Here is a 15,423-nt window from a genome sequence, read left to right as displayed (position 1 = left end):
ACAGGAAGGCCACACACGTTTATAGGTGGCAGATTTAAAGCAAATAACAGAAATTATTTCTGCATTGTCAGCCTGTAGAACTGGCCGGGGATGGTAGAAAGGCTCATTGCCAGGGGATGGTAGAAAGGCTCAAGCTATAGCAGGGTTGCAGTATGAACAAAACAAGTTCAAGGAGTATGGCTATTAAATAGGATGAGTAGAAATTCCCAACCTATGGGTCAGCAACAAAGGATCCTGTGGCACCTTATAGACTGACAGAAAAGTTTTGAGCATGAGCTTTTGTGAGCACAGACTGACTTCATCAGATGCTGGCCTTGGAAGTCCGCAGGGCCAGGTATAAATAAGCCAGAGCAAGGGTGGGGATAACAAGGTTAGCTCAGTCAGCAAGGGTGAGCCTTACTACCAGCAGTTGATCTGGAGGTGTGAACACCAAGGGAGGGGAAGCTGCTTCTGTATTTAGCCAGCCATTCACAGTCTTTGTTTAAGCCAGAGCTGAGGGCGTTGAATTTGCAGATGAATTGTAGCTCAGAAATTTCTCTTTGGAGTCTGGTCCTGAAATTTCTTTGCTGTAGGATAGCTACTTTTAAGTCTGCTACTGTGTGGCCTGGGAGATTGAAGTGCCCTCCTACGGGTTTTTGTATATTGTCATTTCTGATATCTGATTCGTGTGCATTTATTCTTTTACGTAGAGACTGTCCAGTTTGTTCAAGGTATATAGCAGAGGGGCATTGCTGGCACATGATGGCATAAATTATATATTGGTAGATGTGCAGCTGAATGAACCCACGATGGTGTGGCTGATCTGGTTAGGTCCTGTAGCGGTGTTGCTGGTGTAGATATGTGGGCAGAGCTGGCAACGAGGTTTGTTGCATGGATGGGTCCCTGAGTTAGAGTGACTGGTGCGGTGTATAGTTGCTGGTTAGGATTTGCTTCAGGTTGGCAGGTTGTCTCTGGGCAAGGACTGGTCTGCCTCCCAAGGCCTGTGAAAGTGGGGGATCATTGTCCAGGATGGGTTGTAAATCCCTGATGATGTGCTGTAGAGGTTTTAGCTGAGGACTGTAGGTGATGGCTAGTGGTGTTCTGTTGGTTTCTCTCTTGTGCTTGTCCTGTAGCAAGAGGCTTCGTGGCACACGTCTGGCCCTGCTGATCTGTTTTTTCACTTCCTCAGGTGGGTACTGCAGTTTCAAGAATCCTTGGTAGAGATCCTGTAGGTATTTGTCTCTGTCGGAGGGGTTGGAGCAAATGCGGTTATATCTTATATCTTAAGGCATTTTTGAGACCACCCAAGCCCTGCGAGTCCCCCTGCCCAAGCCCTTCCCCTCCCCTAAAGCCAGGCACCCCCCTTCCCCCACTCCCTCCATCCCCCTCCCGCAAGCCAGGCACCCCCAGCTCCCATCTAACCCCATCCTTCTCCTCCTTCCCCTCCTCTCCCCAACCCACACTCACTCCCCTTTGCAAGAGGCAGCTAGCTCCAGGTGGGTCTTCGCTGGCTGCCTGCTTTTTATAGCAGCTGTGCCGGGTTGCCCATGTAAAGTGGCAGGAGATGAGAGCTGGAAGCAAAGGCCAGCTTTTTCTTTGGGTGGGGGGGATGACGGGTGGGGGCTGAGTCACATTACACCCCCCTGGAATTTCTTTACCCCCCCTCCAGTTTGGGAAACCATGGGATAGGGATAGGAGGAAGAGGAGAGGGGCACAAAGACCCAGGGGAGGGATTGCCTCTCTTTGCTGCTTGTACACTCCGTCTATGCCCAAAGGATTGTTAAGTAAAAAAGAGCAAGTGCCAGCCAAACACCAATCCACAAGAGATTGTATAATAAATGGCATAGCTCTTTCCATTTACAGTGCCACTTGTAGATAGTTTCTGTAGTGGGGGATGAGAGAGAAAATAAGAAAGTATGAAGGAGAATGGGTGAGCCTACTCTAGATGAGTAGGAGGGAGTAATAGAAATAATAGGAATATTATAGGTGTAAGCAATGTGCCAGTAGGAATTCAATGCTGCTGAAGGATGGGAGGAATGTATCTTTTAGAGACCATTTGCATGAGAATGCAAAGGTGTGCATATGTGATATCTTGCAAACAAAGCCTGATAGGAAGCAAAGAAGCAGTGGGATTTTGTCCATTGTAAAAATGTTGTTGTAAAATCATAAATTATGCTAACACCCAGTGTCAGAATTATGAAGTCTCACCAACGCTTGAAGTTATTGTGGAGGTACAGGGTCGTCATCATGACTGAGTAAGATATGGATTACACAGGGCTCCCCTCATCATGTTTCCTGTAGGGCATCCATTTTCTCTTGCATATGCTCTACTTTGTCTGCAATCAGGGCCAAGTCATCTGCAAACTCTAGATCTTCAATTTCCTAGTTTGTGACCATTGGAGTCCCCTTTCTGAGTCAGCTGTTTTTGGGACCCAGTTTAGGAAAATCAGGAAGAGTAATGGAGAAAGAAAGCAGCTTTGGCATCTACCTGTTGTAATCTGACATTTTTCGAACATCTTTCCATCATGGATAACTTGGCAGGAGTATTCTTCATACAGTTTCTTGATGATGGTAATCAGTTTGCATGGGGCTCCGTACTGTTGCATGATGGTCCAGATGGACTGCCTGTCTGAAGATTTTCATGAAGTCTGTGAAGTTGATGTAGAGTGGTGGTTGCCATTTGATGCATTGTTTCTACTAGGCATGCTAAACTGAACCACGGAAGATCGATCACAACAGCACACCCACCTTTTCTGGCTGAATCAATTGCTCATAGCCGTCACATTGACTTACATTTACTATGGTTACAAAAGATGGAGATGCCTTGTTGATCCAGTGCCCATCCCCCACAGCAGCAGCTTTGCAAAGTCTCTGTGAGAGGAAATTAACCAAGGCAGAGCTAGCTGGGAATCAGGCAGCCTTAGTGCTTGAGCCCCCAGCCTTGCTGCTTGAGTCAGTTTCCCCTTCCCTCAGCTCTTTGCAGAGCCACAGGTGGGGCAGTGGTGGGAGGGTTATTGAGGACCCCAAGGCAGCTGGGGACTCAAGCAGCAAGGCTGCCTGATTCCCAGCTGGCTCAGGGTTGGTCAGTTTCCCCTTGGGAGGCATTGCAGAGCTGCAGGAGGGAAATTGATGACCCCATGCCAGCTGGGACTCAGGCAGCCTTACTGACTGAGCCCCAGCTAGTGTGGGATCATCTAAGGGTGCTGTGAAATGTCATCAATTTCCCCTCTTCTTGGCTTTGCAAAGAGCTGGAGGAAGGGTAAATTAATGAAATTTCCAGGGCACACTTTGACGGTCCTCACGGCATACTGGTTGACAACCACTGCTCTAAGGTGTCACAGGACTGCATGTTAATGGTAAAGACTGTGAAGTGCTCAGTTACCCCAATAATATGTTGGGGGAGGCTTGTAAGTGCCTTCAAAATCCAATTAATGCATAAATAAATTACACTTTTTGTTCCGATGGCATCAAGGCTGAATATAATTTTTATCTTATATTTAAATAGGTGGTTGAATCCTTTATTTATTATTGGTCACAAACGAAAGCTTGAAGAAGATGATATGTATACATTGCTGCCTGAAGATTCATCAGTGAGGCTTGGAGAAGAGTTACAGTGGTAAGTCAAAAATCAACACTTCATATAGTCACATCTTCATTGTGGCAATAAGTGCTGTGGGATGAAAGGAGTCATGCAGACTGAGTCTGCTTAGCTATAGTGCTAGTGAGTATATTATTTTGTTTCACCCTGGAAGTGATTGTTTCCAAGCAAGCATAATCATTTTTAATGAAAACATAAAAGGGTTTGCATTATAATCTTTTCTTCAAATACACTTTATTTGAATGGCACTCTACAACATGCATGTATTCTGATATTCCGTCAATTATTTCTTAATAGAGCAATAGGATGTTCTGAGCTGTAGTAAAGATATATCATGCAACTTTTTTCCCCTTACAAACAGGTGAATAAGTTTGTACTTTCTACCTTTTTGCGTGAAATACAGAGCAAAAAATCTTGAGTTAGTAGGGGCAACAGCATTTCCTGAGTACAAGTGGAATAAGCTACTATTGGTAGAGAGCAATTGGTAGAGTGCATGTGTAGCTAGAATCAACGTATCGAATCGACTTATTTCTCTGGAATAGACCTAGCCCCTGTACTCTCCTGTCAACCTCCCTTACTCCACATGCTAGTATGAAATACCGGGGTCGGCTGCCGACCCCAGAGAGATCGACTTCTGACTGGATCAATCTTCCCGGAAATAGAGACATACCCTTAGTGTAGTGGAGGTGAACATCAGTATGAGTGAGTCCTTGTTATAAGTAAAGTGAAATCCACTGACGAAGAGTTCGTGGCTTTCACTGTAAAGGAGGATGAAATCTTTCCATTGACTCGTACACTATTTGCACTTTCTTCCTGTGTTTTCAAGAAAAATGCTCGCATAGACATAGAATCATAAAACAATAGAGCTGGGAGAGACCTAAAAAAGCCATCGAGTCCAGCCCCCTGCTCTAAGCAGGACCAAACCGATCAGATCAGCCCCGCCAGGGCTTTGTCGAGCCGAGACTTAAACATCTCCAGGGATGGAGACTCCACTACTTCCCTGGGTAGACCATTCCAATGCTTCACCACCCTCCTAGTGAAAAAGTTTTTCCTAATGTTCAACCTGGATCTTTCCAACTGCAACTTGAGACCATTGTTCCGTGTTCTGCCATCCGTGACCACTGTGAACAGCCTCTCTCCAGCCTCTTTGCAGCCTCCCTTCAGTAAGTTGAAGGCTGTTATCAAGTCCCCCCTCAGTCTTCTCTTCTGCAGACCAAACAGTTCCAATTCCCTCAACCTTTCTTCATAAGTCATATGCTCCAGCCCCCTAATTATTTTGGTCGCCCTCTGCTGGACCCTCTCCAGTGTATCCACATCCTTCCTATAAACGGGGGCCCAGAACTGGACACAGTACTCCAAATGCGGCCTCACCAAAGCCGAATAAAGAGGAATAATCGCTTCTCTGGATCTGCTGGCAACGCTCCTCTTGATACAACCTAATATGCCATTAACCTTCGTGGCTACAACGGCACACTGTTGACTCATGTCCATCTTCTTATCTACTACAATTCCCAGGTCCTTTTCTGCAAAACTACTACCAAGTCAGTTGGACCCCAGCCTGTAACAACGCTAGTGGGAAATTTAGCAGAATCCATGGGTCTGTGGGTTCATTTTCACTTTGTTTTCGAATTGGCAACCCACAAGGAGTGTCATTCATGAATCATAGAGTCGTAGGACTGGATGGGACCTTGAGAGGTCCCACACTACTGGCAGTATCAAGCATCATCTAAACCAGGGGTGAGCAAACTTTTTACATCAGTCCCACTTTTTGTCCCTACAATTAGCAGCCTCCCCACCCCCACCCAACCTGTCTAATGTAATCCAAACCAGTGAAAATTTCAGTTATGTGTTCATATGAAAAAATGAACCCCTTTGACACATGTAAGAAAATAAGGCTGTGTCTACACTGCATGAGTAAGTTAATTTTAAGGCAGTTAGCTCGATTTTACAATGTCATTGTCTTCACCGTAAATACCACTGTAAATACTAAGGTCTATATTATTACACCCACAAAGCGAGTCGACATAACTTCAAGTTTGAATTTAAAAGTTTATATTAAGACTAGTGTGGAAGCACCACGTCTTTAAATTGACTATACTAGCCTCCAGACATGTCCTGTATATATCCCACAGTACCTCACAGTTGTCTGCTCTGGCCGCTTCCATCTCCACTGCTCTCCAGGTGCACAGGAATTAGGTAACAGGAAGCCTGTGAGTTTGAATTCGGCACCAGGAAGCCCGTGGTGGCTAGGCTATGGGGGCTGTGCTTGTATTAGAGGCTGAGATCTGCGGTTCGCATTTGTACAAGGGGCAGCCCCCCGCCCCACCCACAGGTGCCATGCAGTCGGGGGTCTTTCTGCATCCAGCCACATCACGTGGCTAGCCCCTGACCCAATAGTGTTGATGGTGTGGCTGGAAGAACTGTTTTCCTCTGTAAAGAGTTTAGGTGTTACAACACCATTACTCAGGTAAGCAAGTTAATGTGGGAATCAGGTTTTAGCTGTTTTCCATACCTCTTCCTTTAGTTTGCCTGACAAAGTACATTTGAGGGAGGGTGGAGATGTTAGGCACCACACTCATTAGTCTAGGCAGATGCTGGGCAATTTGGTTTGTGGAGCTGGTACTGCATTGTTACTAACACTGGACTAGATAACACATGGCCTTGACAGAAAAACTGAGAGGTGAAGCTTCAAAGTACTTTGGGCAAAATCTTATACCAACAGGGTTTACCTGTTCTGGGTTTTGCCTCACCTGAAACATTGTGAACCCATGTGTATTTTTATGTTTACTTAGCAATATAGACAACTTAACAGTGCTATTAATAAGATAAGCACAAACATAAAGTACAAAACCACTCTTCATTTTGAAAGGGGATTCATGATGTCTTAGGTTGTTCTTCAATTAATATCAGTTTTTCTGTTCCTGAAAGCCAAAAAACACTTTTCTAACCCCTTTGAGGGTGTCAGATTGCATCTTAAAATACTCCATTTACAAATATGCTTAGTTCTTTTTAAACTCTGCAAGCTTCTTACTCTGAGTTTTCTCCAGATGCTTCAGAGATAGTGACTTACTCTTTCCCTCTAATCACATGCTTGTTCCCTCAAAAATGAAAATTTTGTTAGTTCAGATCTCACCATTTGAAGTTTTATGACAGGGATTTGACTTTCCCTTAGACCTTTATTACTTCCCTTACTCCTGCCACTATGGCCTCAGGGCTCTCAGACTATAGCTTTCTTTATCTGTTGCTTACCTGTGTGGGCCCAATCCTGTTTTCATAGTCAAAAGGTTTCTTTTAAGGACACAGGCTTTAACTCACTGCCAACATAGCAAGGAGAGTGGGCTCCTTGACTTACCCCCACCCCCACCCCTTTTATCACAAGGGATGTTCTTTTAATTACCATTTTGACCATTGCTTAAAGACTTCTCCTTTTAAAAGATTAAAAGACAATCATATACATTGTACCTTTTTACAGGGTCAGTCATGTTAAGTGCATACAATTTTTAACACCCTTGCACTACTCTAACTAATTTTACACTGCTGTACACAGATTACGTTCCCTTTTATACATTCGGGGCAGTTAAATTCCAATAGAAACCCTTTATCTTCTTTTAGCTAGCTTGGCTGAATTATGGAGATTTAAATTTGATTACAGAAAGGTCTCAGAGTATGTAAGTGTTCCATTCCACGCACCCTCGCGTAACCCAGATTTCGCATAAGTGGCCGTCTGGCTTTTTCCCTGGCAGAGCACATGTTCTGCAGCTGGGGAAGCAGCAGAAAGGGAAGTCCTGGGGTGGGGGGGCAGTTGGGGAGGGTTAAGCCTGGTGGTGGGTTGGGGCCATGGGAGGTGGGTGGTGGGGATAAGGCTGGGGTGGCTTAGGGCTGCAGGGGGGAAGGGGTGGAGTTAAGCTGGAGCTGTGTGCGGGGTGGTGAGTCAGAGCCCTTCTCGGGGGGTGAGCCAGGATGTAGCGGGAGGTTGAACTGGAGCCAGAGCCAGGCGCAGGTGGTGAGACAGCAGTAGGGGTGAACTCGGGGGTGGGGTTTGAATTGGAGCTGTGCATGGGGGGTTTAAACCGTGTCGGGGAATGGAGGGTGAACTGGAGCCACACATGAAGGGTGGTGAGCCAGAGCCAGAGGTGGGGGTGGTAGCTGAGCCAGAGCCGTGTGCGGGCAGTGAGCTGGGCTGTGGCAGGGGGTTGAGCCAGAGCCAGAGCCGGGCATGGGCAGTGAGCTGGCAGGGGCTGTTGAATGGGGACCAGGGAGGTTGAGTCAGAGTCGCGCCTGAGGGGTGGTGAGCTAGAGCTAGAGGCCGGGATGGGTGGTGAGCTGGCAGGGGGGTTGAACTGGGAGTGGGGTGTTGAACTGGGGCTGTGCGTGGGGGGCTGGGGGAGGTTGAACCAGAGCTGCGCACGGGGCATTTAAACCGGGGCAGAAGTAGGGGAACGGGGCCGCATGTGAGGGGTTTGAATTGGAGCCGTGTGTGGGGGTTTTAAAATGGGGCGAGGGGTGAAGGGTGAACCGGAGCCACGCGTGCGGGGTGGTGAGCCAGAGCCAGAGGTGACAGGTGAGCCAGAACCATGTGCAGGTGGTGAGCCGGCAGGGGTGTTGAACGGGGACCAGGGAGGTTGAGTTGGAGTTGTGCCTGAGGGGTGGTGAGCTAGAGCTAGAGCCAGAGGCGGGGGTGGGGGGTGGGCAGGAGCTATGTGCGGGTGGTGAGTGGAGCTGGGGGTGGGGGGGCTGAGCCTGGGCCATGTAGAGCCAGTGGGGTGAGCCAGGGCGGGGGAGTGAGTTAAGTGCAACTGGAGATTGCGCTACAGGGTTTACTGTAGGAATCGGGGTCAGCTGTGTATGAGCAGGGTCACGTACTCTGGGTTCGCGTACTCTGAGACCTTACTATATTGCTTTAGAACTGGCCAAATATGGGCTATTGAAGGGGCTCTGGGTCTTAATGAGGACCCCTTCCTTTAGTAAATCTTGGATTACTCTCTCTATTCCTGCCTCCACTTTGGCATGGTAGGGTTTGCCTGAATTAACTTTGAAGCTGAGAGCTGTTGGCAGGTGGGTATTAAACCCTTTTCCTGACTTACAGTTTTGGCTTACCAGACCCTGCAGATCCTCGTGGTCCTGCTGGGCATAACCCTTAGCAGGTGATTTCAAGTACATCTCACCCATTATTTCTGTATATTGATGTTACCTCTATAATTTACTTAATTTTACAACAGAGGAGAAAATTTAGCTCCGTGAGCCTATTTAGGTTTTACACAACTTCTGTTCTCTGATATTGGAAGGTGTCCATATTGGAAGGCATCCCCTCCTTATGCATACACCAGCAAGACAAACAAACAGACAGACAGACAAAATTACCCCACACTGGTCACAAAGCAAAGAAGCTCCAAACACAAAAGGATGAGGACTGCAGATTAGTACAGATTCTAATTACCAGACACTTGGTAGTACAAAACCAAAACAGTTCTTTGTTGCCACAAGGACAAGTTATCAGATTCTGATGCAAACACTTGTTAGCAAGACAATTAATTTAAGCAAAACTGCATGACATATACACATATACCACAACATGAATACTTGCATGACTATTCTCTGTACCACAGAGAGTTAAGGAGTTGGGAAAAAGAACTTGAACCAACAGCTTTCAGAGTTGAGCAGTTTCTTCAACGTCTTTATAATCTGTGCTTTTGTCCAAAAAGCTGTTTCTCACAGCCCAGATGCAACTGCCCCGATATTCCTTACTTCCCTATCTTGTGTTTGATCCCATTCTCCTGCTGTGACTGCTACTGCGACCTGACGGGTTGCGAAGTTTAGTTTCTGCGTCAGCTGTTTAATAACAGATTCACAGCAGTTATGACTTGCCGGGGCTCTAATTTGTTTTAGTGTTAGTTTCTTTCCCATGCCCTGTAGGACCTGGTTTTAAATTTGAAGGGTCAGACTGATCAGTCTTATTTTGTTGCTTCAATTCCTTTACCTGCAACATCAGTTTATTATTGGAGTCCTTAAGACTCCTTACACAGGATTCATTTAAGCACTTGGATGTTTTCTTTTGTTAGTTTATTTATACCAATCAAAATATACATCCTAGTGAGTTTGAGAAATTTTGGTAACTTTTGGTTCTAATGCCCTCTGGAGAGAAGTAATTTTATCTAAGTCAAATGTACCCTCTTGAGGAAATTGCTTCAAAAGTTCATTTCTGATATACCAATTCCATTCATCCAAAAACACACACACTTTATGGCCATAAGGAGCATACATGTAGTATGCTGGGCTGCCTTTTGGTGGGGCTGGGACCTTCTTGGACTCACTGCCCCCCATTAACTCATTCACATGGGGCACTCACACAGGAATGGCTTATTAAGGATTAGGCAAAACCGAGGGCAGTGCTCAAAGCAGCGTCCTAACAGTCTGACAGTCACACTCACCTCCGAACGTTCGGAAGGAGTGCCATGGAGGTAAAAGGGAAAGAAACCACACAAGTCTGCTGGGTCACCAGGTTTAGACTGGACAGTTGTGGAAAAGGGTTAGGGTAAGAGGGGCCTACTCGTTGTGCCATGAGGTTCCATTGACCGCCCCCCACCCTTGCTTTCAGAGTCTCCTCATATATTGGGAGCCCTGGTGCGGCTGAAGTCAACTTAAATCCCAGGCTTGGTCAACGATTTATACAGTGATTCTAAAGGACAACACATCCAGTCCTAGTCCCAGACCTGGTGAGCGGTTCATCTCATTCATCCATAAGGGAGGGGAAAGGCACTGCCTTATCCTGGTCAGTGCATACAATGGAAACAGGCACACAAAGGGAGAGATGCTGGGGCACAGGAATCAGGATTTCTGCCTAGTCCTAGCCCTGGTCAGTGTAGCTGTGGACCTCAAGTCACACAAATTGGCCACCCCTATTGTCTGGACAACTTAAACCCTTTGGAGCATCTGACAGTTTTAAAGATTTAAAAGTCCAGATGGTGTTGGCTCAGGTGACTCCAACACCCACGGGCAGTTCTCCACCAAAAACCCTTTTAGAGGTTTCAGAAGGTCTCTTACCTCTCAAGTGGTGCCGAGGGTTTTGGAGGGGAATGGTCCACAAATCATCGAAGTTCTAACTGGGCATTGCCATCTGAGTCATGGCACCAGAACTGTGGAAGAAATGAAGCTTCGCTCTGGGTTTGGTTAGAAACTGTCGGAGACGCTTTATTAGAATATACAAGCAGCTGCAGGGGAGGGCACCAACTGACAGAGTTTCCATTAGCCAGCTGTAGGTGTCTCCCCAGATGTAAATTTGGGCAGATATATATGCTTTTAAAAGAAAGCAAAACAATAGTCACATGAGTTAGTAACAGATAAATTTCAAAGCGTACTGTCCTAATTAATGGGAGTTTGTACTGCCTGGGTGTGGCTTATCTCGAAGTTGCTTGATGTTATCAGTATGCTAGAAGCATCTGCATCTCATCTCTGCACACCTTCAGTGTAACAACCATCACTCCTTTCAGGCCAGGCTATAGCTTGACCAAACTTTTGGTAGGCCTCTAGTCTTTTGCTTCCATATCTACTTTGTACAGATCAGTGCAATATCTCATCCATCACTGCACAACCTTCTCCCTGTTGATGAGTACCCCTTTGTTCTCATCTTTGATCGCCATCTGCCTTGGCTGCCACTTCCTATTAATATTCCTAATCATTTTATACAACTCCCTGGTCTTACATTCACCATAATACCTCTCTATAGCTACGTCTACACTAGCCCCAAACTTCGAAATGGCCATGCAAATGTCCATTTTGAAGTTTACTAATGAAGTGCTGAAATGCATATTCAGCGCTTCATTAGCACGCGGGCAGCCGCGGCACTTCGAAATTGACGCGGCTCGTCCCAATGGGGCTCCTTTTCTAAAGGACCCCGCCTACTTCGAAGTCCCCTTATTCTCATGAGCTGATGGGAATAAGGGGACTTCGAAGTAGGCGGGGTCCTTTAGAAAAGGAGCCCCGTTGGGATGAGCCGCGCAGCGGCGAGCCGCGTCAATTTCGAAGTGCCGCGGCCGCCCGCATTCTAATGAAGCACTGAATATGCATTTCAGCGCTTCATTAGTAAACTTCGAAATGGCCATTTGCGTGGCCATTTCGAAGTTTGGGGCTAGTGTAGACACGGTCTATATCTTCACACTGCTCCTCTAACCATTTCGCCTTAACCTTTCTGGCTGCTTTCCTTCCTCATTGCATTTCACCCTATATTGTTGTACCGCCCTCTTGGAAACATCCCATCTGATCTTCAACGCTCTCTTGTCTTGGACCAGCGTCACCATTTCCTGCATAATCCACTTCTTATTGATCTTCTCTTCTTCAGGAACAGTATGCTCAATTGCCTCTTCTATCTCCGTGTCTATCCCTTTGACTCTCTTACCTAGGTGTTTCTCTGTGGCTGCATTCCTAATCTTCTGTTTGAGTGCTGCTCTGTACCCATAACCTATTTCTTCTTTGCCTAGCATCACCATGTCTCTTCTCTTCTTGAACTGTTTCTTGTACTTTCTCTTGAGTTTTGTCTTGATCTTTGCGATCACTAGACTGTGATCTATATCTGCTCCTTCGAAAGTTTGGTGCTGCTGTATAGATGATACCCATCTTCTTATCAAAATTGTATCTGTCATGTTCTTGGACTTCCTATCATTCGATTCCCATGTCCACTTCCTACAGTCCTTTTGTTGGAATCTTGTGTTGCAGATCACCATCTTATGCTCCGTAGCAAATTCCAGTAGTTTCTTGCCTCGTTCATTTCTTTCTCTGTATGCAAACCTTCCCATGACTCTCTGCCAACTTTTGTTATTTGTTCCAACCTTCACATTCCAATCTCCTCAGATAGTCAACACATCTCTCTTCGGTATCTCCTCCAGTGTCTTTGTTAAATCTTTATTGAATAGCTCAATCTCTCCCTCCATACTGTCCGACGTGGGTGCATACACCTGTATGACTGAGATGTTGAATGATTTCGCTTTGAATCTCACTATCATCATTCTTGCACTCGCCAGTTTGTATCCTAGCTCTTTTGCTAAGAAGGAATCCGACTCCTGCCTCATGCTTCATTTTGTTCCCTGATCAAATGACTTTGCAGCCGCAGTCTCTCCCAATGTCATCCACCTCATGTCTGCCAGTCCAAGTATATCGCATCGGTAATTCTCCATCTCTTTCCAAAGCAGCTCTAATTTTCCAGTTGCCCGCAGTGTTTGGACGTTCCATGTTTCAGTTAATAGCATATATGTTAGTTGTAATTTTCTTTCGGTAGCCAACTTATTGATCCAACCCTGATCACTTGGTTGGTGTTGTGGACCTTGTTTATTCTGGCAACTTCTGAGCCGGCATCTTATGTCATATAGTCGTACTGGCATCAGATTTCATTCATGTTGTTGTTTCATGGTGAGTGCATTGTCACTCATATGACCAACGCTCCTCCTTCAGCCAGGCTTGGGACTGGCATGGAACTCCTAGAGACTTCGTGGTGGAGTTGCCTTTGTTGTACATTTCTGTAAATCAGCAGCTCATCCAAGGTTTGTTGACACTATCAGGTGTTCTTGAGCAAACTGGAACAAAGTGACCTGTAATGTTAAACACAAGCTTTCATGAGACAGCAAAATAATAATACTTTACAAATAATAGTTTTTTCATGTGAGGTTCTTTCAGAGAAACTGTATGATTGTGCAGGATGTAGAGGGACAGACCAAAAAAACTGGCAATTCTACTTAGATCTAACTCTGTTTTATTCTTTTGGCGAATGATGTTCTAAGTCTGTTGATTTTTAAATTAAACTTCTCTTGTCCTTCAGTTTCATTTCATTTTATTTTGTAGGTACTGGGATAAAGAAGTACAAAAAGCTAAGAAAGAAGCAAGAACACCACACTTAACAAAAGCAATCATACTTTGTTATTGGAAATATTACTTAGGTTTGGGGTTGTTCACATTGACTGAGGTAAGAGATGGAAAATAGAACATGTCTTTGGATTTTTTTTAAGCTAATAGCAACTTAAATCTTGTCCCAGTAGGTATTTTTGTGATTTCATTCTGGGCCCCAACTCTTTTATCATTTATATTTTCTATCTCCCACATTGTAGCAGCTACACACTCTGTACTTTTGTTTTTTGAAGACTAGAATGTCTCCTCTTAAGCCTTTCTTTCTCTGTTGCTCTCAGAAAACATATAATTGGGCTACACTCTTGACTACTAGATATCGAGCAGACTAAGTTCTGATCAACATTACAAGGGGAGACAGATCAAAGTTACACAACTTCAGCTACATGAATAACCCAGCTGAAGCGAATGTACTTAGATCTACTTGTCATGGTATCGTCACTGTGGTGTGTTGAAGGAAGAGGCTTGTCTATTGACTCCCTTCATGCTTCTCATCTTGGTGGTGTGCCAGAGTTGACACTAGTGATTGGTAGTCGATTTTTTGAGTGTGCTGCTGGATTGATCACTGTGTGTTGATCCAGCTGATAGCGTAGACATACTGTTGGTTAGAGTCTCCTTTCAGTTACACCAGTATAGCAGTGGGATAATGTTACGTGCATGTTATTTCTGTGGCACTGCCAGCCCCACTTGTTATGGAGTTGTTTCTGAACTCGTACCTGGTATGAGGCTGTACGTTGCGGCATTCATAGGTTAGTGGGATGAATCATAGAAAAAGCTTTTTGCTAAATGTAACTAGTATCAGAGAGGCAGCCGTGTTAGTCTGTAGCCACAAAAACAAGAAGTCCGGTGGCACCTTATAGACTAACAGATTTTTTGGAGCATAAGCTTTCGTGGGTGATACCCATTTCGTCAGATTCATATAGTGGAGATTCCAGAAGCAAGTCTAAATGTCACTGTGTCACGGGTAAGTACCGTGTGATCTTCTGAAATTAAAAGACCTCTGTATTTATATAACATGCTTTTGAAAAGCTTTTTTTTTTTTAAAAAAAAATCAATGCTATTAAAATACCCAAGTCCATGTCTTTTGTGTTTTGTATCAACAAAAACTAGCCTATCTGTTTAAAGCAAGGTAATGAAGGTGAGTGTTCCCGAAAGTATTTACTTAACTTGGATAGAAAACTAGAAAATAATTTTTTTCTTACACTTCTCTCTTTTAGGAAACAATCAAAATAATTCAGCCAGTCTTTTTGGGAAAAATTATTAGTTATTTTGAAAATTTTGATCCCCTTGATGCTGCTGCATTGAATTTTGCCTATGGCTGTACAGCTGCTTTGTCTGTATGTACATTGATTTTAGCCATAGTGCCCCACTTATTCTTTTTTCTTGTACAACGGGCTGGCATGAGGTTGAGAATAGCAGTGTGTCACATGATTTATCGCAAGGTAAGCAGCCTTTCATTTTCCAAAGCTATATGTGTATTAATGAGCTAATCTGATAATTAGTTAATATTAAGTATCTGAACAATTTTTCACTCTTGAAATCGTTTTGAAGAAACAGAGTATTAATCTATATAAATGAAAATCAGGGTTATCATATTATCTGTGTCTATATCTTTGTAGTTATCTATCTATTGTTAGATATATCTACATAAGGAGTCAGCAGTCTTTCTGAGAGGTAGTGCTGAAATTTGATCTTTTGACCTTTGTGTTAGGTCTGAGTGCTGGTGATACTTTAGAGACACTAATAGTCCTATTTACAGTAGCTTCATTAATAAATAAATGAAGGTGCAGAGGTATACCGTTTATGTGGTGCTTAGTTGCATTAGCTGGTCATTTGTTAATTCACAGGTGGCTTGGCTTTGAGTAAGCTTCTGGCTTCATGAGGTAGTAGGAGTGGGTCTGAGCTTCTGCTTCACACGTCAATGATAATTGGCTCTTGTGCCACTCCTGGCACCTGTG

The 15,423-nt window shown here is 44.7% G+C and overlaps 1 protein-coding gene across 7 annotated transcripts in view; it reads left to right on the top strand.

Moving 5' to 3' along the window:
* ABCC4 (ATP binding cassette subfamily C member 4 (PEL blood group)) overlaps positions 1–15,423 on the top strand; it is a 227,138-nt gene that overhangs the window by 5,012 nt on the left and 206,703 nt on the right. For all 7 annotated transcript variants that reach the window (XR_012644888.1, XR_012644889.1, XM_074989214.1 and 4 more), the window contains exons 2-4: positions 3,485–3,595; positions 13,406–13,526; positions 14,683–14,907. Coding sequence is in view for 5 of the 7 variants with exons in the window: in XM_074989214.1 (XP_074845315.1) it covers positions 3,485–3,595; positions 13,406–13,526; positions 14,683–14,907 (457 nt within the window). In the remaining 2 variants the exon portion in view is untranslated. The remainder of the gene's footprint in view (positions 1–3,484; positions 3,596–13,405; positions 13,527–14,682; positions 14,908–15,423) is intronic.

Source organism: Carettochelys insculpta, chromosome 1 (genome assembly GCF_033958435.1).
Source record: "Carettochelys insculpta isolate YL-2023 chromosome 1, ASM3395843v1, whole genome shotgun sequence".
NCBI classification, from domain to species: Eukaryota; Metazoa; Chordata; order Testudines; family Carettochelyidae; genus Carettochelys; species Carettochelys insculpta.
Note: the sequence above shows the minus strand (reverse complement) of the source record. Positions and strands in the feature narration are given on the sequence as shown.